This window comes from Pelobates fuscus, chromosome 3 (assembly GCF_036172605.1).
Source record: "Pelobates fuscus isolate aPelFus1 chromosome 3, aPelFus1.pri, whole genome shotgun sequence".
In the NCBI taxonomy this organism is placed as follows: domain Eukaryota; kingdom Metazoa; phylum Chordata; class Amphibia; order Anura; family Pelobatidae; genus Pelobates; species Pelobates fuscus.
The window spans coordinates 397,415,443-397,443,412 of NC_086319.1; the positions used below are offsets into that span (position 1 = coordinate 397,415,443).

General features: G+C 39.3%; 1 protein-coding gene across 1 annotated transcript; it reads left to right on the forward strand.

Annotated features, from left to right (window-relative positions):
- The first annotated feature begins 3,448 nt into the window (after positions 1-3,448).
- Positions 3,449-27,970, forward strand: LOC134601519 (uncharacterized). The gene is made up of 8 exons (XM_063446027.1): positions 3,449-3,602; positions 11,311-11,712; positions 15,173-15,508; positions 16,330-16,692; positions 18,601-18,981; positions 21,056-21,391; positions 23,242-23,604; positions 27,878-27,970. Exons 1-8 carry the CDS (start codon positions 3,560-3,562, stop codon positions 27,898-27,900), a joined length of 2,247 nt encoding a protein of 748 aa, XP_063302097.1. The 5' UTR covers positions 3,449-3,559; the 3' UTR covers positions 27,901-27,970.

Genomic DNA, 27,970 nt, shown 5'->3' on the forward strand with positions numbered 1-27,970 from the left:
TAATTAAAATAATCTTGGATCCACTATAGCCTAGCATTGGATCAATATCTTTGCTATTTTACTTTACTAAACAACATAATATCATGACAGCATTGCAATGGTTGAGAGTACTGTGTCTTGGTTCGGTTCGGCACTTCCAAAATTCGGGACTTCAGCAATTTGGTTCGGTTCAGGCAATTTGGGACATCAGAATTCTGAACATCTGTAGGGCTTCCTTAATATTAACCCCACCCCTAACCCTATTCTAACCCGACTTTAATCCTACCCTAACCCTACCCTAATCCTACCATAACCTAACCTAACCCTAACCTTATCCTAACCCTACCCTAAACCTGCCATAACCTTAAACCTACGCTAAGCAAACCTAACCTAACCCTTCTCTAAATCTAACCCTATCTTAAGCCTGTCCTAACCCTACCCTAACCCTACCATAACCCTAACCCTACCATAATCTAACCCTAACGCTACCATAACCCTAACCCTACCATAATCTAACCCTAACGCTACCATAACCTAACCCTACCCTAACCTTAACCCTATCCTAACCCTACACTAACCCTAACCTTAACCCTACTCTAACCCTAACCTAACCCAATCCTAATCCTACCCTAACCCTAACCCTACCACTAACCCTACCCCTACTCTACCCTACCCTAACCCTACCCCAAGTGAACTTCGGCACTTCAGTAATTCAGCACTTCTGCTATTCGGCACTTTGGCCATTCAGTACAGCACTTCCAAAATTCAGCACTTCGGCACTTCAGACATTTGGAAGCATCCAAGTGTCCGAATTGCTCGAAATTTGCCTAAATTTACATTTGGACCGAAACGAATTGCGCATGTCTACAGATAAATACACATTCCAATGTGAATGGGTTGATGACAGTTGTAATTCGATTGCTCTCAGCTTCTTGAGCAGTTCCAATCAACCTATTTGATGAGCAGAACTGTAGCTGGAGGAAAAATTATATATTATAAATGATATATTCCAAAAGCCATTGCTGGACAGAGATTTATGGGATAAGAAAGAAATCCATCAAGCAGAATAAGAAGCATCTGACTAGTAGAGCTTCTTATTCATCAGGGAGGGTGTGCTTTCCAAAACTATTTTGTGTATACTTTTAATATAAGGTAGAAGTTAACAGTCACATGAAATTTGAGGATCAATGAAAATGTTCACTGGATTTTAGCCAAAAAGGTTGGACATGTGACCAAAAGTCAATCAAACTGAAAAAAATAAAAAAATCTCTTTGATTGCGTGATCAAAAACACCTAACATTTTCTCTGAGCACATGCCTTTTTTTAATGCGGGTTTGAAGTGTCCTTTAACCCTTAAGGACCAAACTTCTAGAATAAAAGGGAATCATGGCATGTCACACATGTCATGTGTCCTTAAGGGGTTATACTAAAAAATGGAACATATAGGGTTTCAGCAACAATATAGAAAAAGTAAAAGTAATAAAAGCAAAAGATAATCACATTAAACAACTATGTTAGGGAAATCTTCCAATGATTTTTTTTTTAAATGATAAATTAAGATATTTTAGGTTTATTGCCTTCTTATTTACTCGAAATAATTGACATTCAGTGTTTGTTATTTTTTGTACCGCAATTTTAGATGTTTTGAAATGATGTCTTTCATAATCCTTCCTCGTGCAGTACCTATATTTGTACATCCTGTTCTTAAATATCCACTTTTTCTTCCGAAGAATTGGTAAATGCACGTGCATTCTGCTGTGTTAACAAAAAAAAAAAGAACTTGAAAAACATTCTAAAACAGCTAACCTATAACACCTTTTTAATGACATTCGTAACATGGACCGCAGTTGCAACTTTTGTTCCATTATTGAATAAGTTGCAAATAACTTTTTTTTTTTTTTGCAATAATATATGATTCATTCGTGGGGCTATCTTTTCTTTTCTTCCAATATATAAGTCTATCTGGATTATTCACAAAACTCAGAATTTCTGCAAATTAACTCAGAATTTGAAAGATAAGATGTAATAATACAGACAATTCTATAATGAATACAAACAATTCATGTAATGTGCGATGTGCCTGGACACTTTAGTCCCCTTACTATTCTACAGCACAGGAGGGGTACTTGTTTTGTAATCTTTTTTTTTTAAATACTATAGATTATCTGGACTAGTGTCTGATTTAATATGATAAGGGTAGTGTGGTGTTAATTGTGTGATTTTGTTTTGAGGCATCTAGGGACATGGTTAAGGTAAACCATCAGTTTATAAATATATATACATCCCAGGTCCTTAAATGATATAACTCTCTTTATTTTATACAATTCTCTTTTATCTTGTTCCCCCATCTCTGTCTTTTTCCAACCGTCACATTATTGCCAATTTGTATATGGGAAAATATTTGTTTGGATGGAGTTATAATGATAAATTTCAACTGAGCTGCATTTTGAGAATGCTGATATGTTATTATCTCCTAGTACTTTGATGAACTGTTTAAGGGACTCTTTGCTTGTTACCACTTGTTGCATTATTTTCTGACCTGGCCTGATGCTGTATTAGAAATTTGTAAGTACTTCTAACCAAACCTAAATTGGAGAAATTAGTGATGAAACTGGTGCCTAGTGTTATGGTTCATTACAGAAAGTTTGAAGTGACTGTTCCTCCAGTACAAAAATGACCAAACTCCAAAGGTGATAAGCAATAATAAATCCTTATCAAGGAGCAAAAAAAATTAAAAAATAAAAAATAAAATGTGTTACGTGTCATCCAATAAAATCTGCCCCACTTTAGCCCTGTGCCCAATCTTTTCTCTTAGTGTTGTGATTCAGGTCTAGAAGTAAAATTTGTTCTCGAGAAACAACTAATAATTAAAAATGTATTGGAATGATGCTACAATTAAAGTTCTTAATCAGCCATATCCATTTAATATATACAGTGCATATTCATTAATTATCTAGCATTTCGAATAATTTGAAGTTTGACAGTATTTAATATGCTTTAAGATGCTTGTGGATATTGTCAATTCTGCGTTGCAATCTACTGGTAATCATTATATATTACTAGGTCTATTACAGAGCATTTTGTTACTCTAGCAACTTACTAGACAGACAGACAGACAGACAAGTTTGGTTCATAATAAAATAAGGTATTGTAAAAAAATGTTTATGTATAAGAAACTACAATGGGTTTACCAGGTCATCGTGGCACATTGTGAATTACCCTACCACCACTGATATTGTTCCCCATTAAACTGCATTACTATTATTTACCCCAGAGTTCAAGTGATCTCAATATATTCTATCATTATTTTGTATTGTGTGTTGGAATCATTAATAAAACATATTTAGAAATTAACTGTTTGTTTAACAATTCGTATTCAAGTAAAAAAAAAGTCAAATTTAGTTTGAAAATTGTGACAATGGCAGATTCACCCTCCCTTTCATTCCTCTTTCTGTGCGTATATAAGAGCTTGGAGAAGACTCCTCAGATCATTAGCTGTGGGGTCCAGACACTTGCAAAGCTTAAACTATAACCACTGGCAGAAATCACCATTACATTATCTGTCTCTGCCCAGCAAACCATGGGCGTGATCCACCTGCTGCTTATCGTCTGCTCTCTCACAGGTATGTGACCACTGATTTTTTCTTTATTTAAGATTTTTCAGATTTACCACATATCCCACGTCGATTTTTTTGGGTTTACACTTTCTCTGCTCATTTTGCAATATTGTTCTGAATTGAGAGGTGAATGTTTTCAAAAGTTTCACGGAAGGGAAATTACAACATCTAAGTTCTTTTTTTTTATTTTTGCCGAAGTCGTATCTGTATCTTTGGTACTTTTAAAACTAAAGCAACATAGGGCAGGATAGAGCAAACATTGTTTGCCTGAGAAACCCCGTTCTACAGCACTGCTTAATTGGTTGGCGCTTTATAAATAATAATAATAATACAAATAATAATAATAATACCGGGGACTATTTTATTTTTTATTTATTTTTTGTTTAAAATATAATGATTTAACCCCTTAAGGACACGTGCCATGTGCAACATGTCATGATTCCCTTTTATTCCAGAAGTTTGGTCCTTAAGGGGTTAAACACCCCGGTTAGCAATACAGTAACATGTATTATAAATAATCATATGCAATAATTTGAAAACTATGGATAATGAAACTATACATTTATTTTCTTAATTTAATATTTGTATTTATTTTTCATTTTAATTTATCAAAAAGACAGAAGGGAAGAGAAAGGATACATAATGGTGAATATTGTATAGGAAAAAATATACCATTAAACTCTTTACTGTCAAGCACTTTTTGTTTGACAACTCGTTGTGTAACATTTAAACTAGGTGCATATCTAGTACATATAACACAATGTTATATGCTTCTGAACATAACTGTATCCAACTGTTATTGTTGATTTATTCATGTGTCTTTTATAGAAGGTTTTTGGATAGGAAATGCTTTTCACAGAATAGAGGCTCCTTTATTTTCCAAAATTGCATGCAGGGTCTGAAACAGTAAGTGGTATAATTACCTGATTTAACGGATATGTTAATCTAAGATTTGTTTACAGGTCTTTGATGAATCTTAGTTTATAATCCACATTCCTGTTTATGCACCTTCTGCATGGCTAACAAAACCATTTTTTCTTTTTTTTGTCTTGGTTTTTTTAAATCTTTTTTTTTTACTCATCATATCCATAGCAGAGGACCTGCGTGCCCCTTTCTCATACCTACTTCTTTGTTGCTTATGGAAAGTAGCAAAACAATGTAAAACTAATGTCTATATAAAGGCCTGAAAAAACACAGTTAAATCTCATGTTTCAAAATTACAGATATTTACAAAGTGCTATAACAACCATTACCAATCTCTGGAATGCTAATGTAATGTTAATTGTATGACCCATTGGAACTTCCTTTACTGTAATTTTCAGAAAACATGTAGACATTAAATAGGTAAATAATGGCTACTGGGAGAGGCTTCTATTACTCTACAGACTGGTAAACATTTCTGGGTATAAATGAGAGTTAGTGAGTCCTTTTGGACTAATCTTCATCTAGAAAAGTAAATGAAAATTAAGAATCTTCGCTATGGTACTTTTAATATTAAAGCAACATAGGGCAGGATAGAGCAAACATTGTTTGCCTCAGATGCTTGCGGGGTTTGGCTCATTGGCTGAGAGTGATCTGCTGATGCAGAGCTTAGCTCAGGAGATCTGACAAAAGCTTCTAATTAGGAGCTTTCATCTATCCATTGGAAGAAGTGCAGGTGGGGAGCATTTAGGATTTAGGGTTAAGGGTAAGGTTAGTAAATGTCCGAATGTCCAAAGTCCTGAATTGCCGAAGTTCCGAATTTCGGAAGTGCCAAACCAAACTGAATGCCATTGATCCGAATTGCCAAAGCAGACAATTTTTTTTACTTATCCGAATTTCCGAACTGAACCAAACCAAACCACATTTTTTGCCCATGCACATCCCTATTGTCTAGTTCACACGACCATTGCACCCAGGCCACTTGACTAAGATAAAGTGGCCTGGGTTAATCACTTTGCCTACTTCCTGAATAACACACTTAAGTTTACACAATCAATTGCCCAGGGGGATGCAGTGATTGTTATATAATCCTAATCCATTTTTTCCTTATGTAGAAAAGTAGTGAATGTTAATAGAGGCAGAGGTGGAACTACCGCCAATACAGATGGTGCAGCTACACTGGGCCCAAGCGCTGAGCGGGCCCATTGGGTCACCTGGGCCCTGTTTTGTACCCTTGCTCTTTATCAAGGTTACTGGGATGAAGTGAGAGCCTGTCACGTCCTCCCAGCTAACAGAGACTGAGCTGCATGGTAGGGAGAGGCAGGGACATGAATGAGTCAGTTTCTGACTACCGACAACCTCGGTCAGCAGAGTCCACCCTCCTGCACCCAAAAGGTACAAAACTAGAGGGTGGCTAAAATGGTGTAGATTTTCACCAGCATGTGTGTATGTGTGGGTATATGTGTGTCATTGTGTGTATCTGTGTGTCTGTGTATCTGCATGTGTATCAGTGTGTATCTGTGTTTTTTGTATTTGCATGTGTGTCAGCATGTGTATGTGTGTGTGGCATTTTGTGTTTCTGTATCTGTATGTGTCAGTGCTTGTATCTTTGTGTCTTTGCATCTGTATATGTGTCAGTGTTTCTATCTGTGTCTCTGTATCCCTATGTGTGACTTGGTTTGTATCTCTGTATCATTGTTGCATCTGTCTATCAGAATGTGTATCTGTATGTGCATAAGTGTTTGCATATGTGTCTGTGTATCTGCATGTGAGTTAATGTTTGTATATGTGTGTCTGCATATCTGCATGTGTGTCAATGTTTGTACCAGTGTGTCTGTGTATCTGTATGTGTGTCACTATGTGTTTCTAGTGATGTACCGAACTGTCCGCCGGCGAACAGTTCCCGGCGAACTTAGCGTGTTCGCGTTCGCCGCGGCGGGCGGACACATGCGCAGTTCGATCCGCCCCCTATTCGTCATCATTGGGCAAACTTTGACCCTGTGCCTCTCGGTCACCAGACACATTACAGCCAATCAGCAGCACTCCCTCCCTTCCACACCCTCCAACCTCCCTCCCAGCATCCATTTTTGATTCATTCGGAAGATGCATGCTTAGTGAGAGGAGGGAAAGTTTAGCTACTGCTGATTAGATAGGGAAATTGATAGCTAGGCTAGGGTATTCAGTGTCCACTACAATCCTGAAGGACTCATCTGATCTCTGCTGTAAGGACAGCACCCCAAAAAGCCCTTTTTAGGGCTATAACATCAGGCTGCTTTTTTTTTTTTTCCTGTGTAATGTAATTGCAGGGGCCTGCCTGCCAGCTTCTGTGTGAGGTGCACATTGGATACTGTGCCTATTTGCCCAGTGCCACCACTCATATCTGTTTTAACAATTGGTTAAGCTTTACATTTAAAATAAATATTTTTTTTTCACTGTAATAGAAGAGCAGTTGCCTGCCTGCCAGCTTCTGTGTGAGGTTGGATGCCTTGCCCATTTGCACAGTCAGTGCCACCACTCATATCTGTTTTAACAATTGGTTAAGCTTTAGATTTAAAATAAATAATTTTTTTTCACTGTAATAGAAGAGCAGTTGCCTGCCTGCCAGCTTCTGTGTCAGGTTGGATGCCTTGCCCATTTGCACAGTCAGTGCCACCACTCATATCTGTTTTAACAATTGGTTAAGCTTTAGATTTTAAATAAATCATTTTTTTCACTGTAATAGAAGAGCAGTTGCCTGCCTGCCAGCTTCTGTGTGAGGTTCACATTGGATACTGTGCCCACTAGCCCAGTGCCACCACTCATATCTGTTTTAACAATTGGTTAAGCTTTAGATTTAAAATAAATAAATTTTTTTCACTGTAATAGAAGAGCAGTTGCCTGCCTGCCAGCTTCTGTGTCAGGTTGGATGCCTTGCCATTTGCACAGTCAGTGCCACCACTCATATCTGTTTTAACAATAGCTGAAGCTTTAGATTTTAAAGAAATCATTTTTCTTCACTGTAATAGAAGATCAGTTAGTTGTCTGAAAGCGTCTGGGTGTCAGGCCTACTTCAGCGTGTGCTCTGCAGACCTGTGCCAGCGTGCTTTGACAGTTGCCAATCATATCTGGTGTCTCTTTAGCGTGCTTTTACAAAGAAAAAAGGTTTCCAGTGTAAGCTAATAGCAGACAGTCAGTGTCCTTCAAGCGGCTCTGTCAGGCCTTCCTTCAGCGTGTGCCCTGCACAACCCTGCCAGCGTACTTTGACAGTTGCCACTCATATCTGGTGTCTCTATAGCGTGCTTTTACAACCAAAATTTTGTTTCCCCTGTAATAGAAGAGCAGTTGCCTGCCTGCCAGCTTCTGTGTGAGGTTCACATTGGATACTGTGCCCACTAGCCCAGTGCCACCACTCATATCTGTTTTAACAATTGGTTAAGCTTTAGATTTAAAATAAATATTTTTTTTTCACTGTAATAGAAGAGCAGTTAGTTGTCTGCAAGCGTCTGTGTTTCAGGCCTACTTCAGCGTGTGCTCTGTAGACCTGTTCCAGCGTGCTTTGACAGTTGCCAATCATATTTGGTGTCTCTATAGCGTGCTTTTAAAACCAAAATTTGTTTTTCACTGTTATAGATTGAATAGCAGTTACTTGTCTTCAAGCGGGTGTCTCAGGCCTGTAGGCTCATGCGTCCTTTTGAGGAGGTGACAAACCTAGTCAGTCGCAGTTGTGTGTGTGCGTGTGTATGGCTGTCTGCCTGTGTGTGTGTGTGTGACAGGGTGAAGATTTCTTGCACATGGGTGTGACAGGGTGAAGATTTCTTGCACAGGGCGCCCAAAGGCCTAAGGCTGGCCCTGCGCATGGGTCAGTAGCTCTGCACCAGACTTCCTTCCAATTGATCAAAGTTAAAGGATTTCAAGTGGACTGATTACAATTACAGGGCCTCTAAAGAGTCCTGTATTGTTATTTGTCGTCACTACCTTCCCGCGTCGGGAGTGGGTCATTTGCGCCCCTGCTGCCTTCCTTGCATGTGGTAGCTGTTTGTCAGGGATTTGTCAATCCATATCTGCCAAGTGACCCTATGTAGGGGTAACAGTCCCTATTCTGCTCTGTGTCAGTGTGTATCATGGTCTCTGTGGACAGGGAACAGTCTCTATTCTGCTCTGTGTCAGTGTGTATCAGGGGTTTTGAGGACAGGTGTCAATCCATATCTGCCAAGTGACCCTATGTATATCTGCTGTCAGTACACAGGAAAAGTTTAAATATTTCTTGTTCTACGTTCTCTGCAACTCCACGCACCGACTCATCCAATACGTGAAGATCTGGGGTTTCTCTGACTCTCCTCAGTAGTGTATCAAACAGAGTCTGCACTGTGGTAACACGGACATCTTCAGGACATAACTCAACTATTTGCAGATAGGCAGTCTGCAGCTTCTCTTTTTCACCTGTTCTCTTCTTTCTCTTATGCGTATTCTTGTCTATATGCAGGTGGTCTCTTGCCTTTCTTTTAACCAATTCGTTCCTTCCATATGGTTTCAAAAGATCTGTGGCATCATTACTTTCAACGCAAATAACGTCATCATAGTTAGTCTCCTCATTATTCACCGGGAAGAGAGTGTTTGCACTGACTACCCACAGCATGCTCTTGCCATTGCCTACTCCACCTTCAACGACAGGGTGCAAGTCCCAAGGAGAAGGATCATTCACTTTATTATCTGTCTTTATTTCACAAGTAGTGCCTGGAACATCCTCATGGGTCACAAGATGTAAATCTGGACTAATGTCAACCCCAGGGTCTGGAAAATCATCAATTTGAAATTTTTCGAATAATCCCAGTGGGCTGCCACATTCTTCCTCCTCTGATGGTATTAAAGTTTGCAGAGATTCACTATGGGGTGGTGTCAAGCATTTTGGAGAACAATTAAGCATCTCCATCCCAATACGTTTCCGATGTCCTATCAGCTCTTCCACCCTATGCGATACTATGGGCAGGCTACCCGTGACGTCATTACTCACGGCCCTATTTCACGCGGACACTCTGTGTCAGTGTGTATCATGGTGTCTGTGGACAGGGAACAGTCTCTATTCTGCTCTGTGTCAGTGTGTATCATGGTCTCTGTGGACGGTGAACAGTCTCTATTCTGCTCTGTGTCAGTGTGTATCATGGTCTCTGTGGACAGGGAACAGTCTCTATTCTGCTCTGTGTCAGTGTGTATCAGGGGTTTTGAGGACAGGTGTCAATCCATATCTGCCAAGTGACCCTATGTAGGGGGAACAGTCCCTATTCTGCTCTGTGTCAGTGTGTATCAGGGGTTTTGAGGACAGGTGTCAATCTATATCTGCCAAGTGACCCTATGTAGGAGGAACAGTCCCTATTCTGCTCTGTGTCAGTGTGTATCAGGGGTTTTGAGGACAGGTGTCAATCCATATCTGCCAAGTGACCCTATGTAGGGGGAACAGTCTCTATTCTGCTCTGTGTCAGTGTGTATCAGGGCTGGGCTTTGAGGACAGGTGTCAATGTTAGGTGATTTCTGCCCTTTATGGATTAAAAGCAGACTCTGCATCAACTGTGCAATTTTCCATGGGAGTTTTGCCATGGATCCCATCTGGCAATGCCACAGTCCAGGTGTTAGTCCCCTTGAAACAACTTTTCCATCACTATTGTGGCCAGAAAGAGTCCCTGTTGTTTTTAAAATTCGCCTGCCCATTGAAGTCAATGGCGGTTTGCGCGGTTCGCCGGTTCGCGAACATTTGCGGAAGTTCGCGTTCGCCGTTCGCGAACTGAAAATTTCGGGTTCGCGACAACACTATGTGTTTCTGTTTATCTGTAAGTATGTCAGTATGTGTATCTGTGTGTCTGTGTAACTGTATCTGTGTCAGTGTTTGTACATGTGTGTTATTTGTATCTGTATGTGTGTTAGTGTTCGCATCTATGTAACTTCTATTTGTGTCTGTGTATGTACATGTGTGTTAGTGTATCTGTGTACCTGTGTATCTGAATGTGTGTAAATGTTTGTACCAGTGTTTCTGTGTATCTGTGTGTCACTGTGTGTTTCTGTTCATCTGTATGTGTGTCAGTGTGTGTATCTGTGTGTCTGTGTATCTTCATCTATGTCAGTCTGTTTGTGTACCTACATGTGTGTTAATGTGTGTTAATGTGTGTATCTATGTGTCTGTGTATCTGCATATGTGTATCTGTGTTTCTGTATATGTGTGTGTATGTGTATCATTGTACATACTTTCAAGTGTATTATTGTGTGTGCATGGCAGTGTATGTGTATATGTGCAAACATCTCAGCATTCAAGTGCCAACACTACACACAAATACACCCCTGCATTCAAACATCAACACTAAATACAAACACACTTCTGTTTTACAACACCAACAATATATATATAGGCACACCCATGGTTAAAACAAACAACAGTACACACAAATGCACACCTGGATTCTAACACCAACACTGCATACAAAAACACTACTACATCCATGGTTTAAGAAATATATTTCTTTACTCTTTATGGTTATTTGGACCCTATTTTGACCCTTTGTCTAGGATTTTTTTAAAATGTGTTCCTGGTTTTAGCTGCCTGAAAATTAAATCTCACAGTAGTTATTTAGTCTTTTAGCCCTGTACATAGAAAGGAAGACTTTTTTGTTTATGCCGCAGTAGCACCGCAGCATGGACCCATGTATGAGATGCTGTCATGCGATTTTCAGTTCTGTGTAAAATCATCTGCTTTATTAACATTACAGGGACGTGCATGTCTATATAGGGAGCCTATCATACTTATGGTTAAATGTCTGTATCTCTACAGGTGGAATGCTCATTAACTCAGAGAAACCCTCCTGTGCTATTCAAATAGAGTCAATCGCGGTGGAAGAAGGGTCAAATGTCACCATTCCATGCAACATTATTTACCCATGGGAAGACTGGGACAGCACCACAGAGATAAAAGTGCATTGGAGAAGTGGACAAAATAGCCCGTGTGGGAGCAATAAAATAATCTACAAATATCCTGAAAACTGGACACATCAAAAATTTGCAGGACGAATATCCATGGTGGGAAACCCCAGGGAACAGAAAACAGCTTCTATTAGAATCCAGGGGGTGAGCAGATCGGATGGTCCCTTCTACTGCTGTCGGGTAGAATTAATAGATAAGAACACAGGATTGCAAGGGTGGCAGAACCATCATGGGACCTCTCTGCAATTTCCTGGTAAGTTGAAAGTGTAATGAAAAAAATACATAGCACAAAAGTCTTTAACTGGACCATGCCACCCACTTCCCATACCATCTGTATTACCCATGTGGCTTACTTAGACTGTACACATGTTGCATTTAACCTTCATGCCAATATTTCCATACACACCGCTCAATGTATATGCCTTTTGCACTGACTAGGAATGTTTAGTACTTTTTATATGGTTGATCATTATTAACTTCTTTTATTTAAACAGAGTTTGTAAATAGATTCTTCTGTGTCTCTTGTATATTAATTATGTTTATATTTCATGTCAATGCATGCTTCCCTATGATATACTTTAAACACACTATAGATCATATGTATGTTGTATACAAATGTTTACCAGACTTGTGGATGGTGAACAAATTTGGCTCGTCTGAATCTATTTGTCTTAATTTTTTTTTTCTTAATGGAAATCATGTTTCATCTATGTGGCATTTTAGTTCTGATGAATTTTGCCCATGAGGTTGTTTTGGAAAAAATCATTTGGATGACATGAAAAACTTAAAGGGACAATATAGTCACCAGAACAACTACAGCTTAATGTAGTTGTTCTGCTGAGTATAATAGTTCCCTTAAGGCATTTTTATGTAAACACTACCTTTTTTTAGAGAAAATGCAGTGTTTACATTGCCCCCAGGGACACCTCCAAGTGACCACTCCTTAGATGGCCAATGGAGGAGTTTCATGGCTCAGGGCTGAACGTAAGCAGCCCTGCCGTTCAGTGTCCCCACGCTCTGCATGGAGATGCTGAATTTTCTTCATAGAGATGCATTGATTCAATGCATCTCTATATGGAGGTCCTGATTGGCCAAAACGACATTTGGCTTTTCCCTATGGGAAAGCATTGGATTGGGAAAGCATTGGATTGGTTAAAAATTGGCTATTTTGATTATGTCACAAAGTGGGTGGAGCAAGTGTCGGCGGTGAGTTTTATAGTTTTACAGGAGGGGGCTAAGGGGGGGGAGGGGGGCAAACCACCTAAATGGTGGGTTAAACACTATGTGTTCAGGAATACATGTTTGTGTTCTTGACCCTATAGTGATCCTTTAGATACAATAATGCATTTCAACACACTATCATTCATAGCTCAACTGAGAAGAAGTAACCAACAAGGGGAAAAAAGGAGGACCAGTAAAAACAAAAAAAAACAAACAAACATATATTATGCATTTATTAAACATATAACTATAGATTTTTTTATAAAAAATGTATTTACTGTTTCTCTTTTTTTGTCACTTCTCACTTGATCTGTGTATAAATGGCTGTCATGCTTATTTTTGTTTTTTTGGGGCCACATGTGGAACTCGAAATCAAGAAACAAATGGAACAGATTGTTCGTTGTTCATTCTTTGTCCATATGGCTTTTCGTATTTTATTTATTCATAAAATATTTTACCAGGAAAGACACATTGAGATTTCTCTCGTTTTGAAGTATGTCCTGGGTCCACAAAACATTGCATTGATTCAATTGGGTACAATAAAATACAAAACCAATATTAATAAACACTATATACAAAATTTTACATAGAACAGGTAAGAAACATATACCGTATATACTCGAGTATAAGCCGACCCGAATATAAGCCGAGGCCCCTAATTTTTCCCAAAAAAACTGGGAAAACTTATTGACTCGAGTATAAGACTAGGGTGGGAAATGCAGCAGCTACTGGTAAATTTCTAAATAAAATTAGATCCTAAAAAAAATATATTAATTGAATATTTATTTACAGTGTGTGTATAATGAATGCAGTGTGTGCGTATGAGTGCAGCGTGTGTGCGTATGAGTGCAGCGTGTGTGTGTATGAGTGCAGCGTGTGTGTGTATGAGTGCAGCGTGTGTATGAGTGCAGCGTGTGTATGAGTGCAGCGTGTGTATGAGTGCAGCGTGTGTATGAGTGCAGTGTGTGTGTGTGTATGAATGCAGTGTGTGTGAGTGCAGTGTGTGTGTATGAGTGCAGTGTGTGTGTATGAGTGCAGTGTGTGTATGAATGCAGTGTGTGTATGAATGCAGTGTATGAATGCAGTGTGTGCAGGGCCGGTGCAAGGATATTTGCCCCCCCCATATGTCCTGACCTCCCCTCCTCCTCCCTCAGTGGTCCTTACCTCCCCACCCCCGTGTTCCTTCACCCCCCTCCCCCAGTGGTCCTGACTCACCCCTCCCCTAGTGGTCCTTACTTCCCCCTCCCCTCCCCTAGTGGTCCTTACTTCCCCCTCCCCTCCCCTAGTGGTCCTTATCCCCCCCTCCCCTAGTGGTCCTTATCCCCCCCCTCCCTCCCATAGTGGTCCTTATCCCCCCCCTCCCTCCCATAGTGGTCCTTACCCCCCCCCTCCCTTCCATAGTGGTCCTTATCCCCCCCCCCTCCCTTCCATAGTGGTATAGCGGTCCTTATACCCCCCCTCCCTCCCATAGCGGTCCTTATCCCACCCCCTCCCTCCCATAGTGGTCCTTATACCCCCTTTTTTTTATTATTATTTTTTTTATTATTATTATTATTATTTTTTTTTATTATTATTTCTTATTTTATTTATTTTTCGTCCCCCCTCCCTGCTTGATACATGGCAGGGAGGGGGGCTCTCCTTCCCTGGTGGTCCAGTGGCAGTTCAGTGGGGGGGAGAGGGGGGCTGGCAGAGCTGTACTTACCTGTTCTGCAGCTCCTGTCAGCTCTCTCCTCCTCTGCGCCGTCCGTGCAGCTCCTTCTATCAGCTCACACTGTAAGTCTCGCGAGAGCCGCGGCTCTCGCGAGACTTACACTGGGAGCTGACCGAGGTGCTGAACGGACGGCGCGGAGGAGGAGAGAGCTGACAGGAGCTGCAGAACAGGTAAGTACAGCTCTGCCAGCCCCCCTCTCCCCCGGTCTGTATTATGGCAATGCAAATTGCCATAATACAGACCTTGACTCGAGTATAAGCCGAGTTGGGGTTTTTCAGCCCAAAAAATGGGCTGAAAAACTCGGCTTATACTCGAGTATATACGGTAATCAACCAAGACAGGTGCATTCTGTTTTCAGATATGTAGAGAGTGATCTCTTAAAGGATTTTAGTCTTGGGGAAGATTTGAAAGTGTGTGGGAGGTCGTTCCATAATTCCGGTGCTCTGTAAGAAAAGGAGGATAGAGCTGCTTTGTTTTTGTATTGGGGTATACTAAATAAAGTGCTGCATTTACAGAATTCTAATGAACCACTTATTACCCTAAACTCTGACCTAATGTTTGCCCACTTTATGTTTGATCCTAGTTGTAGCAGCTCCATGAATATTGTTCTCTTTCCATGTTTTGCACTCTCCCTATAACACTGAGACTATTTGCTTTCTGCCATTTGTAGCTCATGTGCTCATGAGCAGACCTTTAAGTCTGATTTATTTTGTGGGTTTTTAATGACACTCTGTACCTAAAAATAAATAAAAGTGCCCACAGCTATTTTCTCTCACTGCAGATCAGATCTGGGTGGATCAGTTGGACATCATTCCAACACTGCCAGGAGAAACGGTCACAATTCCCTGTCCTATCCATTACCCAAGTGGAAAAACGTTTACTGTGCAGAAAGTGACCTGGAAAATGGGAGCAAGTGAAGTGTGCAGTGAGAAACAGACGCAATTCACATGGGATAACTCAGACAAGCAAAGACAATTCTCACTGGTTAATTTCCCTGATGATGTCTCATTAATCATTAAAAATGTGAGCTCTAAAGACAGTCGTCGATACTGTTGTGAGGTGACCGTTGATGGTTCTGTGTATGGGAGTGTTCGTGGAACAGAGCTGGTTCTTGGAGGTAACAATACAAATATATACATCTCTATGTGTATGGTTTAGGTGGTAGCTAGCCTTATGGGATTTTATAAGACCTGTGAATTACATGATCAAGACCAAGGGTAGGTCACCTTTGGCACTTAAGGTGTTGTGGACTGCATTTCCCTGATACTTTGAGAGCATTATGGGAGATGTAGGCCACAACACCTGGCATCTCGAAAGGTTGCCTATCCCTAATTTAGATGATCATTCTTTTATTAGTAACTATTATATATAGTTATTGGAGATTGCATTTGAATAGCTGTCTTTTCAAATGCTAGATTAGAATAACAGGATATTGCGTAGACTTTCAAAATGATTTTCAAATGTAGGATGAATAGCATATTTTTTTCTTTCTGCTGCAGTGTCTACAACGTGTAGGATTTCAGGATTGATCTCCGGCAGGGTCAATTTAACTCTTCTTCATTGCACAGTTGATAAAATTTGTAAAACAAAGATTGATAATAATAGCGACACTGAAATCTGATTGTATGTGAAAGTACATTAATTATTTACATTTTTCTCTGAAAAAGGTTCACATCAAATTTTTAATCCATGAAGGTTTATCTATTTATTGAGCAAACCATTCCTTCTAATAAAGCACCAAAAACAGCGCCCTAATCAAAATGTTTTTTTTTCACAATTTAAAAATTTTACATTAAGACTTCAAAAACAGTGTTTGTTTGAAAATAACTGGTCAGAGAATAAACTCGTGTGGTTTAGGTGACATAATTTTGAATATGCTGTTATTATGGCTTGTCTCGCACATGCTTTTAGTAGTAATTATTTTTTCTATCTTAATAGCATCAACTTCTACAAAATTTACTGTAGTTCAGCCCCCTGAAATCACAGCCAATCTGGGAGTTTCAACCACCATTAATTGCTCGTACACATACTCTACGGAAAAAGAAAAAGCATTGGCTGAAATTTACTGGAGAGTTGGCAGTCCTACTGGAGATTACGCTTATCATCCTTCCCAGGAGATGATCCATTCCACCTACAGAGGCAGGACTGAGCTGAGAGGGCAGGCAGATCTTCACATACAGGATGTGCAACGCACAGACACCACCTCCTATTATTGCCAAGTTATTATTTGGAACTGTATTGGAAAAGTCAAAGTTAAAACAAGTGTTGTCCATGGACAAGGAACCAGACTAAGTGTGAAAGGTAATATTTCAATATGTCGATATTTCACATACTCACTGACATTGCTGTCTGCCATTACACATTCTGACGATTCTATAAATTATAAACAACTATCTATCTTATCATTATTCACTAATATGAAGGTGAGAGAGATTGTTTAAAGAGAGGCTCATATTAGTTCACAATAACATGCAGTATCATATACAAAAAATATATATATTTTTTCTGTAAAAAAAAAAAGCAGTTACTTTCAGATAAGTGACAGCACATTGTTCCCTCACCCTAGTAAACTCTATTGCAGGATTTCACAGGTCAATAAAGCAGAGGAGGTAAGTATAAAAACAGTAAGTCAAACCAAGTATTGACCATGGACAAGGAACTAGACTGCGACAGGTAATATCATGCATTGTTTTCAATATTTCACATATGCACATAAAGCAGTGACAGTAAGTTAAAAAAGAAAAACATTATCTGTCTAGTCTTTCTCACTGGGCCGATATAGGTGCCTGCTCCAGATGATGCTCACAGCCCTCATCCTGTGTCTGCCTAATCCAACGTATCAGTGATGCTAGCTTCCAAATATCACAAACAAAAATTTAAAAAGGTTGCCCCAATCCAATACTGGACATCAATATGACAATACATTTATCACCATATAGTGGTGATTACATTAAATTACATTAAAGTGCTATAAAAACTCAAAGCATTCTAATGAAATTATGAAATAGACATTCTATCTGATATATACCCTGTCCTGACGCATTTTATCTGTGTCTGTGCTACTGACATTCTCATATAACTCTAAACACCCTTCATGTATATCGCACATCGAGAATAACATAAAATAAAAAATACTTTAAAAACAACCTTTTTTTACGTATTTCGCACATTCAGAAAAAAAAGTCATTGAAAAATGGCCGATATCTTCTGCCATTTTTTGAGTTTTATAGCAGTTCAATACAATTTATACCAGTGGTTTTAATATCTCCAAGTCATCTGTATTCTTGAGACACACATTTACAGTGGAAAAAAAGTTATTCAGACGGGCCACAGAAAAACTTACCGCAGTAATTTTTTGAAGTGAATGTATTTCATATTAGTTTATTTTAAGTTGTGTCCAAAAGCAAACATTTTATGACTGATTTCAAAAGGAATCATGCTGATTTTTCAACTTGACATACGTGCATAAATAAATGGCATAAATGCTTGTCTTTCTACACTTTCTATATTATTAGGATCTTGCTTGTTAATTTTGATGAAAGCACTTATTGTGCTGCCACCTTCTGGACCAGCAAAATAATTGGTGTCCATCAAAAGTAGCCCGTGTCTATCATCTCTGTCAGGAACTTATCCTCACACTCTCTCACTGTCTCATAATCCTCATAATTCTGTCTAAGGGCAGATACAGAGGGGCATATTCACTATATGTTGTGGTTGAAGTACAAGTTAAAAGAACTACACTGGGGGCAGGGGCGGGGACCCAAAAAAGCACATGTTGTGATTTATTTTTCAAGCTTAGCTAATTTCATCTAAAGTTTACAAGTGTCTGTCAGCCAAAGCACTGCAAAAATAAAGATTGACTAAAGAAGAAAAGAAACATTTTATAAAAATGACAGGACTTTGATGGTTTCCAGAGTTAATGTATTTTTTAAATGATTAACTCCCTTATCTGAATTTGGCAATATAAATTGTCTGTGTAGGAAGTTCTTCCTTTCAACGCAAGTGTTTATTTAAATAGCAGACACATTTTGTCCTTAACAAATCATAGCACAAGAAGTTTGAATTTACAAATTGTGCTGTATTAATTGGATTGCTGGATATGCCTACATTGGTAAATACACTATGTACCTGACATTGTGAAAAGAACATTTTCTAGACACTCCTTAGTTATGGAAAGAACTGTGACTATGAATCATCTGTCGTTTGCAGATAATCCCTCCTGTGCTATGCAAATAGGGTCAATCCCAGTAGAAGAACGGTCAAATGTCATCATCCCATGTAGCATAATTTACCCCTGGAGGGACTGGGAGAACTCTACAGAGATCAAAGTGCATTGGAGAAGTGGAGAAAATAGCTCATGTGGAAGCAATAAATTAATCTACAAATATCCTGAAAACTGGACCCATCAAAGCTACAAAGGAAGAATATCCATGGTGGGAAACCCTAAGGAACTGAAAACAGCTTCTATTAGAATTGAGGGGTTGAAAAGAACTGATGGTCCCACGTACTGCTGTCGGGTGGAATTAATGGATAGGAATACAGGATGGCAAGGATGGCAGAACCATCATGGAACCTCTCTGCAGTTTCCTGGTAAGGTGAAAGTATATTGAAATACATATAGCACTAAAGCCTTTAACTGGACCATGCCCCCCACTTGCCATACCAGCTGTATTACCCATGTGACCTTACTTACACTGTACACATTTCACATTTAACCTTCATGCCAATGTTTCTATATGCACTGCTAAATGTAAATGCAGAATGCCCTAACTAGAATGTGTAGTAAATTTGCACCTGAAATTTAATTGGCGTGCTCTTAATTTAAACTGGTTTGGTAAAAAGGTTTTTTTAATTCCTTTCATGTTTTATGTCAATGTACATGTCCCGATGACCTCTCATATGTTTTGAATACACTATAGTTTGTATTAATATTTTATTTATATTTGCAGCATCTCCAAGATAACTGCTCTATGTATCACACTCTGCCTAAAACACATGGTTATTTTGCATTCTGACATTTATCTGATATTTCTCTCTCCCAACTCTCCTTCAGTGTCTTTTCTAATGATACCTCCTCCCTTTGTCCTGTCTCGTTTGGAGTCCCTGTCGTTTGGTCCCCTTCTATTTTCTATTTATACTGCCTCTCTTGGCAAACTTATTACCTCCTTTGGATTCCACTACCACCTGTACACTGATGACACCCAGATATATCTCTCCTCCCCGGACCTCTGCCCTACCATCCTGCAATGTGTCACTGCTTGCCTTTCTTCCATCTCTGACTGGATGTCCTCCCACTTTCTGAAACTCAATCTCTCTAAAACTGAGCTCCTTGTCTTTCCTCCTCCTAATACTGATCCTCCTCTTTTACTTTCTCTTGAAGTTAGTGTTATCCACATCAATCTATCCTGGCGTCATACTTGAATCTGGCCTCACCTTTGAGTCTCACATCTAGTATGTTACCAAATCCTGTATATTCCATCTTATATACATAGCCCACATCCACCTCTTTCTTATGCAAGATGCTACTAAGGAGCTTGTTCATGCTCTTGTAAATTCGCACGTGGATTATTGAAACACTCTCCTAATTGGTCTTCCCAATATCCGTATTGCCCCGCTACAGTCTGTAATTAACGCTGCCACCAGACTGATTTTCCTCTCTAGTTTTTCCTTTCACCCCTCACCCCTCTGTCATTCCTTACACTGGCTTCCTGTATCCTATAGGAGTCAATTCAAAGTACTAAACCATACCTAGAAAGCATTGAACAATTCTAGCCCCTCTTATATCTCTTCACAGATCCATAGCTATGCCCCTTTTCGATCTTTCCGCTTTGCCATGACCTTCTCCTGTTCATTGCTCGCACTTGTAGGGCCAACTCAAGCTTGTAGGACTTCTCATGGGCTGCTCACTTCCTGTGGGATAGCCTGCCTACCACCATCAGACTTTGCCCTAGTTTTCAATAGTTTAAAAAGTGACTTAAAACCCATTTCTTTAGAATAACTTATGTCCTCACAGAGTAACCTCTACCTCACATATCTGTCTCTTGCTCTCTCCTAAAGGCCAGCAGTCTACTCTCTCCTCCAGCTCCGCTACACTCCCACCTTATTTGATTGCTATTTTCTATCCTATTGTCTTTTATACCTCGCCTCCTATAGACTGTAAGCTCATGTGAGCAGGGTCCTCTTCAACCTATTGTTCCTGAAAGTTTTCTTGTAATTGTCATATTTATAGTTAAATCCACCCTCTAATAATATTGTAAAGTGCTACAGAACCTGTTGGCCCTATGCAAATGGCAATAATAATAATAATAAGTGCTCATTAGTAGATCTTTAATTACTGATATATATTGGGGGATTTTTAAGAAATTCTCATAGCTAACAATTGATACATTTGCCACAAAAAAGAAAAAGATGAGTAAAACTGTATCTTTTATCTGCCAAAAATGAGAAAATGAGAACACATAAACTCTACCTATTGGCAAATTCCATCACACTAACACAAATTCTACAGAATTACATAACTTTCACTTCTGAATTGTGAAAAATAGCAACTATTGCCAGTTGAAGTAACTTAGTGCGAATAGAGGTTAGTGAAAACTGGTCATTTCCAAAACTGGTCATTTCTCTGTCTAGCAATTCCAATAACAGCTCTTTTCTCTCACTGCAGATCAGATCTGGGTAAATCAGTTGGACGTCATTCCAGCTCTGCCAGGAGAAACGGTCACCATTCCCTGTCCTATTAATTTACCGAATGGAAAAAGGTTGACCGTGCAGAAAGTGACCTGGAAAATGGGAGCAAGTGAAGTGTGCAGTGAGAAACAAACAATATTCACATGGGATAACTCAAACAAGCAAGGACGCTTCTCACTGGTTAATTTCCCTGATGATGTCTCATTAATTATAAAAAATGTGAGCTCTAAAGACATCCGTCGATATTGTTGCGAGGTGACAGTGGATGGTTCCCTGTATGGGAGTGTTAGTGGAACAGATCTGGTTCTTGGAGGTAACAATACAGATATACACATCTTTATGTCTACATTTTTACAAGCAGCATGCTTCATAGGATCTTATAATACCTCAGAGTTACATGACCTAGGCCTAAATAGCGATTGTGTCCTTGCTAGTACTGCAGATACCAACTCTCTATATCATATTAATTGTCCGACAGCACTGAATTGTTTGGTACTTGTTTTTTTAAGTTTTTACTATTTATACTTTTTTCAGATTACTTGAATAGCTATCTTTTAAAATCTTAGCCGAAACGCGCGTTGGGTTAGACTCCACAATTGTGGATTTTTTACTTTATTACCACTACTGGATGCCTCTATTTCCGATTTCCTTTTTAGGATTGTGGGAGTCCAATTACTATTAGGTAGCAGTCAATATTCCAACTAGACTAGGGGCTGCCTCGAAGCAGTTGCTAGGTAGTTCATTTAGAGATAGCTATTTGGAATAGATCTAACTAGACCAGGGACTGCCCTGAAACAGCTATCAGTAACTATCAATAGACTATCAGGTTTTACTCTAGTTATCTTTTTCTTCACACTATGAAAGATGCCGCTTCTGAATCTTCTCTCCTAATAGGCAATACATCTGTGGGCTGTCTATCGCCAGTTTAGCAATTTATTTGCATTACCAAAACAACAGTTGGATTCAGGGCCCTTGATAGATTACAAGCTATATTATTTATAGCATTTAAATCCTTTAGAGCACACCATACAGGCGAATTTGGTCTACCATTTCAACTGTTTAGTACTGTTTATATCAAAGCACTATACTCCATTTAGCATCGTGTTTCTTTTTATGCTAGTGAGCGAATTCCATTGATGTCTTGCAAAACAACACCACACTAATCTATTGCATTCTGAGTTATTGGGATATACTAATAGGGGATTTATTTATTATCATTTTTTCCCTACTTCCATCGCTAGCTTCTTGATTGTTATTAAAATCAATCTGGGGCCTGCTGTTTTGGATCTCCCCACATATCCCTTCACCGCACCATACGAGACTGCACCCACTCTCCCACTTTGAAGGTATTCTTTGAGCTTGAACATTGAATCAGAGATACCCACATATAAATCTATTTGCAACTTAAATTGCTGTTTATTCTCCATAGCATATATATGTATATACTCTTATAAGGCTCCAGCAGTTGGTGCTATTTTAACATTTTGTTTTTCTTTTTTGCACTTTTTGTTCACACATTCATTTATGTTTCTTATTTATCCAGTAAGGGATTCAATAAAATGAAATAGTTTTTTCTTTATTAAGGCATTAACGCCTATTACTGGATAAGCAGCTTGTATCAGGGTATTAGGATTATAACTGGTCTTGCTTTTTGTAAATCCTTTCTAATCTTACTTATTATTTTCACGTTGGGTTATGCCCTAAGTACCCTACACCCATTACAATCTCGGTAAAGGTTTTTCTCTCACCGTTCTTGTATATTTCCTAAGTTCAACTCTTCTTTCCACAGTTGATAAAATAAAATGAGTAAAATTAAGTTGATCAATAACAGTAATACTGAAACCTTAGGTTGTATGTGGAAGTATTATTACTTCTTATTTTATCTCAATGAGTTTTAATAAAATTTTTCATTCTTAAAGGTTTAACTATGTATTGAACAAACCCTTCTTTAAAACCAGTACCCGATACACTTTTCTAATTTAACATTTTCCCAGTTTGATAATTTTGGATTAATATGAAAAAAAATAGTGTTTAGCAGGAAATAACTGTCAAGACAATAAACTCATTGGGTTTTAAAGCCAGAAATTTGAATAAGATGTTCTTTTATTATGGCTTGTCTCTAGAGTGTTTCTAGTTTTAAAGGTTTTATTTCTATCTTTTCAGCATCCTTTTCTGAAAAAGTTACCGTATTTCAGAACATTGAAATCACAGCCAATCTGGGAGGTTCGATCACCCTTAGCTGCTCGTACAGATTCTCTACAGAGGAAGAACCAGCATTGGCTGAAATTTACTGGAGATTTGGAAGTCCCACTGGACATTACGCTTATCATCCTTCTAAGGAGATGATCTGTTCCAAATACAGTGGCAGGACTGAGCTGAGAGGAAAGGCAGATCTTCATATACAGGATGTGAAAAGCACAGACACCACCTCCTATTACTGCCTAGTGATGATACGGGAATGTGTTGGAAAATCTAAAGTCAAACCAAGTATCGTCCATGGACAAGGAACCAGACTAATTGTAAAAGGTAATATTTCAATATGTCAATATTTCATATACCCACTGACATTGTTATCAGCCATTCCACAGTCAGACAAGTGTATAAATATACACAACTGTCTCTCTTCACATCGTTTTTCACTGATGTGAACATATGAGAGTGAGAGAGAGTGTTTAAACAAGAGATACATAGATACTAATATCTCATTCTCAATATATCTTCACATTAGTGAAAATTAATTAAGGACATGCAGTGTCACATACAAACAAGTCTTTTTTGCAAAAAGGAACTTTCACAAAAAGGTAAAAATAGTGTCCTTCTCTTATACTGCATTTATAAATCAACATGTCAAGATGCCCTTACCCTAACAATTATATATCCCCCAAAAACATTTAACGACAATACACTTAAAATAGGTCAAACAAAACACTATTACAATTTAAATAAACACGCTATAAAAACTAACATAACACTTTGGGAAGCAACATTTAACAGAACGTCTATTCCAGACAATTATTCCGATATATTCCCTGCCCTGGAACATTTTGCTTGTGTGCTATAAACTTTCTCAATTGTATTTTCTAGTGGACTTTAAAAACCTTTATTGCATCCTTTAAAATTAACTTTTATATATATTACGCATCGAAAATACAATAAAGAAAACTCAAAAATGACTTTGATATTTCATCAATATAATTGAGTAAGTCTGTATGTGAATAGTAGGAAGCCAATTGTAACGGACCGTTTTGCACACAAGAGGTTAAAAAACGTTTAGGCGATATTCCCCTTCCAGATAGACGAGCAGCTACTGCAATCACCAATCTCCCAAGCTGCAAACACCTGAAAACTCCAACTCCCGAACAGGAAACACACGAATGCTGTAAACAGACGAACAGGAAAAACCATACGAACAGTTTACACTCCTGGTAGTCGCACTGTAACAGCATACAATCCACTTGCCCCCAAGAACGAGACGACACTTTGTTTGAGGGTCAAGCAGAACAGATTTACTGGGGCTACCTGCCTGGCTTTTATGCAGGTCTTCCACCTGGTAGACACTCCCCTAGGGGACCAGATGGAAGACTGGGAAACATATTGGACATTGACCAATCACAGACATACACCTTTAAACACTCCCACAATTACATCACAATCCCTCCTCTCTATCCCGGAGATAATTGGGAAGTAATCCAATTAGCTCCCAGGACAGAGGCAAACTCCATTGAGCACATGTTAGTAAAAAGACACAAAAAATAGACAGCAGGACCCAATGTTGCAAATAATGAATAAAACACATATATTCTACATATCCCCAGATAGCTTAGATCTGAGTGCACATTATTACCGAATGACGCTCAGATCACATACATACAGTTCAATCGCCATGGAGCCACAGTCTTTCCCATAGTCTTTCGTTACATGAATAGGCTCCATGGCATGGCTATCTGGGGTGATGCTGTTCATGCGGTTAAACTACTGAATGAACAGGCATTCGGTTATACTACCGAATACAGAGGTAAGGAGGCTGGCGGCTCAGCGGTGTTTGCGCAAATAAGTGTCCGTTTCCAGTTCTATAGTATGGGCGCTGAACACCACTGGCCGTTCGGAAGTTAAAATGGCCGCTGCCATGTGTTTGGCAAACGAACAAAGGCCACCCAGCATTCGTCAATTAAGCTGCGGTTAACCGCAGCTTCTGGACAGCCAATTGATGGCACACTCCAGTTCCCAGGTGGTCGATCGTTCAGTACTTTGTTCGGTAGATTGAATCTACCAAACACCCCAGCAGAAAGGCACAAATAAGCCTTTCTGCAGGGAAAATAAAAAGATTTTTAACTGCCGTGCCCTAGTCTAAAGGGAGCAGGTGAGCAACCAGGCTCCTCCAGTGCACAGTGGCGAGGTTGGTTCCGCCACACCAATATGTGAGTTTTTGTTCATATGTGAGTTAAATGCAAATTGTACTAGTGGTTTTACTATCTCAATGTCATCTGTATCCTTCCTCTAAATGATGAAAGAGAAACATCTTGGAGTGGAAACCATTATTCAGAGAGGTTACAGACAGCACTACCTCAATCATTAGTAAATTCCACATGCACCTTGAAACCCAAATCAAAACTCTACAGCACCTTCAAAAATGAAATATTTTTACTTCTTACTTTCAGTCAAACAAAATGGCCATATATATGCATGTCTTTATTTTGTTCCTCTAATACTGGAACCATGCTTGTTCTGTAAATTTACTTTAGAAATTATTGGGCTTCCAACATCTCAACCAGCAAAATTAGCAGTGTCCATCACAGGGACAGTGTCTGTCCTCTCCGTCAGGAATTTATTCTCACACTCTCTCATAATGTAAATATTATGTATATGTTTTACATATTTTCCCACCATTTGATTCATGATCAAGTAAGAAAAAGTAACCAATAGAGTATCAGTAAAAAGCTATACTTATATGTTTAGACAATATATCATATATGGGGTGAAGCCTAACCTCTGAGCTGTCTAGACGTGTGCATTCATGAGCTCCTGCCAATTTGGGCCAATTTTGGGGTGCTAACCCCGGCCACCAAGCTATAAAGTCTCAATAAGTGCACTGCCCAAGTCAGGGGTTCCCAGGCAAGCTTCCTGATACCCCACACGACACTCTACATCACCAGGAACCCTGCTGGGGATGGAGAGGGAGAGAGGCGGACGATCGTCAAATGGACAAGCTACACTCCTAACCCAGCCCTCTGGATCGGTGGGGGATATCCCAGTGCTCACTGGATACTCTCACACCATCCCAGCGTCACTTCTAAGCCTCAAGAGTCACTATAGGGTCGAGCCCCAACTCGCCAAGATGGCGGATGCCTCTCTCTCTGCTTTACATGGCCCAAATCCAGCCCAGAGAGACTCATGTGGCTCCATCAAGCACTTCTTACAACGGCTCGATGAGCATTTCCAAAGCTTCTGAGCAAAGTTGAAGGACCATGACCACCGAGCCTGGGCTACAGGAGGGAGAATATAAAGTGGTGCTACTGAAGATGGGGGAGGCCATCTCAAGGTAAATGCTTACCTGAGCTGAGGGCCACTCGAAGCGAAGGCTCAGTACGTCGCCTACGTGGACAGAAGATCTCCCGTATGAAACAGTGATTACCAGTATGCTCAGGTACCACCGGTTAGGGAGAGTCTGGGCCTCTGGAAGCAAACAAGATGGTGGCACAGTACTGCGGGTTCCAATATTGTGCTGGGGGACTGACCCTTCTTAATATTGCTCAGCAGTCACACAGAAGGACTCCCTAAATTATGCTCCTGCCTTACCTCTCTCTGGAATTGACTGACGACAGGCCTGAGCTCCACTCTGTCCTGACCACGGCCGATGCAATCTCATAGCATCCCATGTTGGACAGTCTGTGATTACAGTGATCTCCATTCATGAGCTTATTAGTTGCTTCTCCTTTACCCTCTTGAGAGCTGCAGCATGCCAATAAGCCCCAGTGGTAACAAAGCTACTCTGTCCCATCTATAACATGTCATGTTTATGTCTCACCAGTACCCACCATGTCTAGCATTTATTATCTGACAGCAACACTGCTCATTTTATTGCTCTTACATACTGCATCCTCATGCTTTTTATTTCAGTTACTGCATAGTTGGACATGATGAACCAGCTTGACATATAACTGCTTCTTCTTTCCTTCATAAAATTGTGCTAGTACACTCATTGCCAACAATGTATTAGCGTGTTTAATGCCAAATGCTTGCCATTGCTGTTGAGGCTTTGCAAGCCTGTTTGTATTCTATTGCACACAAAATAAAGAATATATATATATATAGATTTATTTATTTCTTACGGCTCCTCCTTTTTTCCCTCCATTCTATATATAAAATTAATATTTAGTGGCTGTCTCCTAGCCATCAACCTTTTTTTGGTAGAGTGGGGGAAGTTCTGAAGCACGAATAAACATAAACATTCTCATCCATTGCGCAATTTGTTTGTTTCATGGTTCAGCTACATTATAGCTCAGAGATTGAGAATTCATACGATTGGCTGCCTAGTGCAACTTTAGATAAATTGCAGTTGGTAATGAAACAAATCTGCAAGTCTAGTGGTCACCCTTTCTAACGTCAGATTTGAGACCAGATAAAGGGGGCATGGATAGCAAAATAACTGAACTTCAAAAAAATTAAATAATAATAATTCAAGAACTAAAAAGTATATGTATCTACTAGTCAATACTTGAGATCAATAAATGTACACTTATGTGAAATATTTTCCTTGGAAAATATAATTAATTCTTTCTTTGAAATATTTTTTTTTCAGGTGGCGTGTCAAGCTCTGGATAACTCCTGTATTTGCTGATACATAATTCAAATTTCATTGGAATTGGAAGTGGAACTAAACAAAGCTTGGATG

Coding starts and splice junctions, on each gene's coding strand:
- LOC134601519 (XM_063446027.1), top strand. CDS start 3,560: ATGGGCGTGATCCACCTGCTGCTTATCGTCTGCTCTCTCACAG. Junction 3,603..11,310: donor TATCGTCTGCTCTCTCACAG/GTATGTGACCAC, acceptor GTATCTCTACAG/GTGGAATGCTCATTAACTCA. Junction 15,509..16,329: donor AACAGAGCTGGTTCTTGGAG/GTAACAATACAA, acceptor CTATCTTAATAG/CATCAACTTCTACAAAATTT.